Consider the following 1,837-nt stretch of genomic DNA (forward strand, 5'->3'; position numbering starts at 1 on the left):
TTATTGATCCTTGAGCTCTTTGTGTAGCCTCTGGGGATATGGCAGAGGAGGGATGTAAGGCTTCGCCTCCTTTCTCTTTTCTTGTGTATCCTCTTCCATGACTTGCTTCCCTTTCTTTGAAGCTTGTGGTTCATCTTCTTTCTTCTTAGAACTCTCCTTATCATGCTTGTCCTCATCTACTTGCTTCTGGCCAGCACCTTTGTCATTTTCCACTGCTTTTCCACTCCTAAGTTGAATTGCTTTACACTCTTCCTTGGGGTTGGGAATGGTATCACTTGGTAGTGCATTGGTTGGTCTTTCAGCCACTATTTGCTTGGATAACTGACCAATCTGTCTCTCCAAATTTCTCAGTGAACCTTCATGGTTCTTGTTGGCTAGTTCTTGGTGCTTGATCATTTTCTCCATCATTATCTCCAAATTGGAGATTCTTTGAGATTCTTGGGGTGGTTGTGATTGGGTGTGGGATGTTGAAGGTGAATGAAAGTTATTTTGGTTAGCTGATGGGTTATTGGGTGGATAGAAGTTAGATGCAGGGTGATTATTTTGTGGTTTTCTGTATAGATTTTGGTTAGTGTTTTGATGGGTTTGATGGTTTGTGTTTCTGGAGTTATTTTGGTTTGAGTTTCTCTGCCAAAGTTGTTGGTTTTGGTTCTCTCCCCACCTCAAATTGGGGTGGTTCCTCCAAGATGAGTTGTAGGTGTCTCTATGGAAATTTGGTGCGGCTCCTTGATTGTGCATGTATTGCACTTGTTCAGGCTGCTGCTCCTCATAGCTCTCTTCTTGTTGTCCCCACACCACTGGTGGTTGATTTATGGTACTTACTGCTGCAAGTTGTAGCCCATCCATCCTCTTTGACATCATTTCAATCTGTTGTTGAAGTTGTTGGTGCATGATCTTGTTTTGAGCCAAGATTGTATCGACTCTTTCAAGCTCAAATACACCTCTCTTTGGAGCTGCTTGCCTTTCAGAAGAGTATAAGTATTCATTGTTGACCACCATATCTATGAGATCATGTGCCTTTTGAGTAGTTTTCATCATTTGTAAGGATCCTCCTGAAGAATAATCCAAAGTTTTTCTTGAACTTAAGGACAAGCCTTCATAGAAATTTTACAGCTCAACCCATTCACTAAACATTCCTTCTGAGCATCTTCTAATTAGGCTTTGTACCTTTCCCAAGCCTCATATAGTGACTCTCCTTCTTGCTGTCTGAAGGTTTGTACATCAGTTTTCAATTTAATGACTCTTTGAAGAGGGTAAAATTTGGCTAAGAATTTACTGACTAGATCATCCCAATTGGTGATGCTCTCTTTTGGGAATGTCTCTAACCAGTGTGTAGCTTTGTCTCTCAGTGAAAATGGGAATAATAAGAGCTTATAGATGTCAGGCTGGACTCCATTGGTTTTGACAGTGTCATGAATTCTCAAGAACACGGAGAGATGTTGGTTTGGGTCCTCAGCAGCACTTCCTCCATATTGACAATTATTTTGAACTAGAGTGATAAGTTGGGGTTTGAGTTCAAAATTATTGGCATGGACATTAGGAGTCAGGATGCTACTGCCACAGTTTCTTGGGTTAGGGATAGTGTAGCAGGCTAAAACTCTTCTCTGAGGTTGGCCATTGTTGTTAGCCAAATTCTCAGGTGGATTAGGGATGTTACCCTCTATTTCTTGATCTTCTTCCTCTGATTCTTCTTCTCCAATAACTCCATTCCCTCTTTCTTCTCTTCTTAATCTCAAGAATGCCCTCTCTGGTTCAGAGTCAAAAGAGGTGGAATCACCTCTTCTTCTTCCTGGCATGCAACTAAAACAACATAAAACACAAACAGAGCACTCTATTG

At 41.2% G+C, this 1,837-nt stretch overlaps 1 protein-coding gene across 1 annotated transcript; it reads right to left on the reverse strand.

Moving 5' to 3' along the window:
• On the reverse strand, positions 1–1,038 carry LOC107490156 (uncharacterized). The gene has a single exon (XM_016110932.1). It carries the CDS (start codon positions 1,036–1,038, stop codon positions 1–3), a length of 1,038 nt encoding a protein of 345 aa, XP_015966418.1.
• Between the last annotated feature and the right edge of the window lie 799 nt (positions 1,039–1,837).

This window comes from Arachis duranensis, chromosome 1, assembly GCF_000817695.3.
Source record: "Arachis duranensis cultivar V14167 chromosome 1, aradu.V14167.gnm2.J7QH, whole genome shotgun sequence".
Lineage (NCBI taxonomy): Eukaryota > Viridiplantae > Streptophyta > Magnoliopsida > Fabales > Fabaceae > Arachis > Arachis duranensis.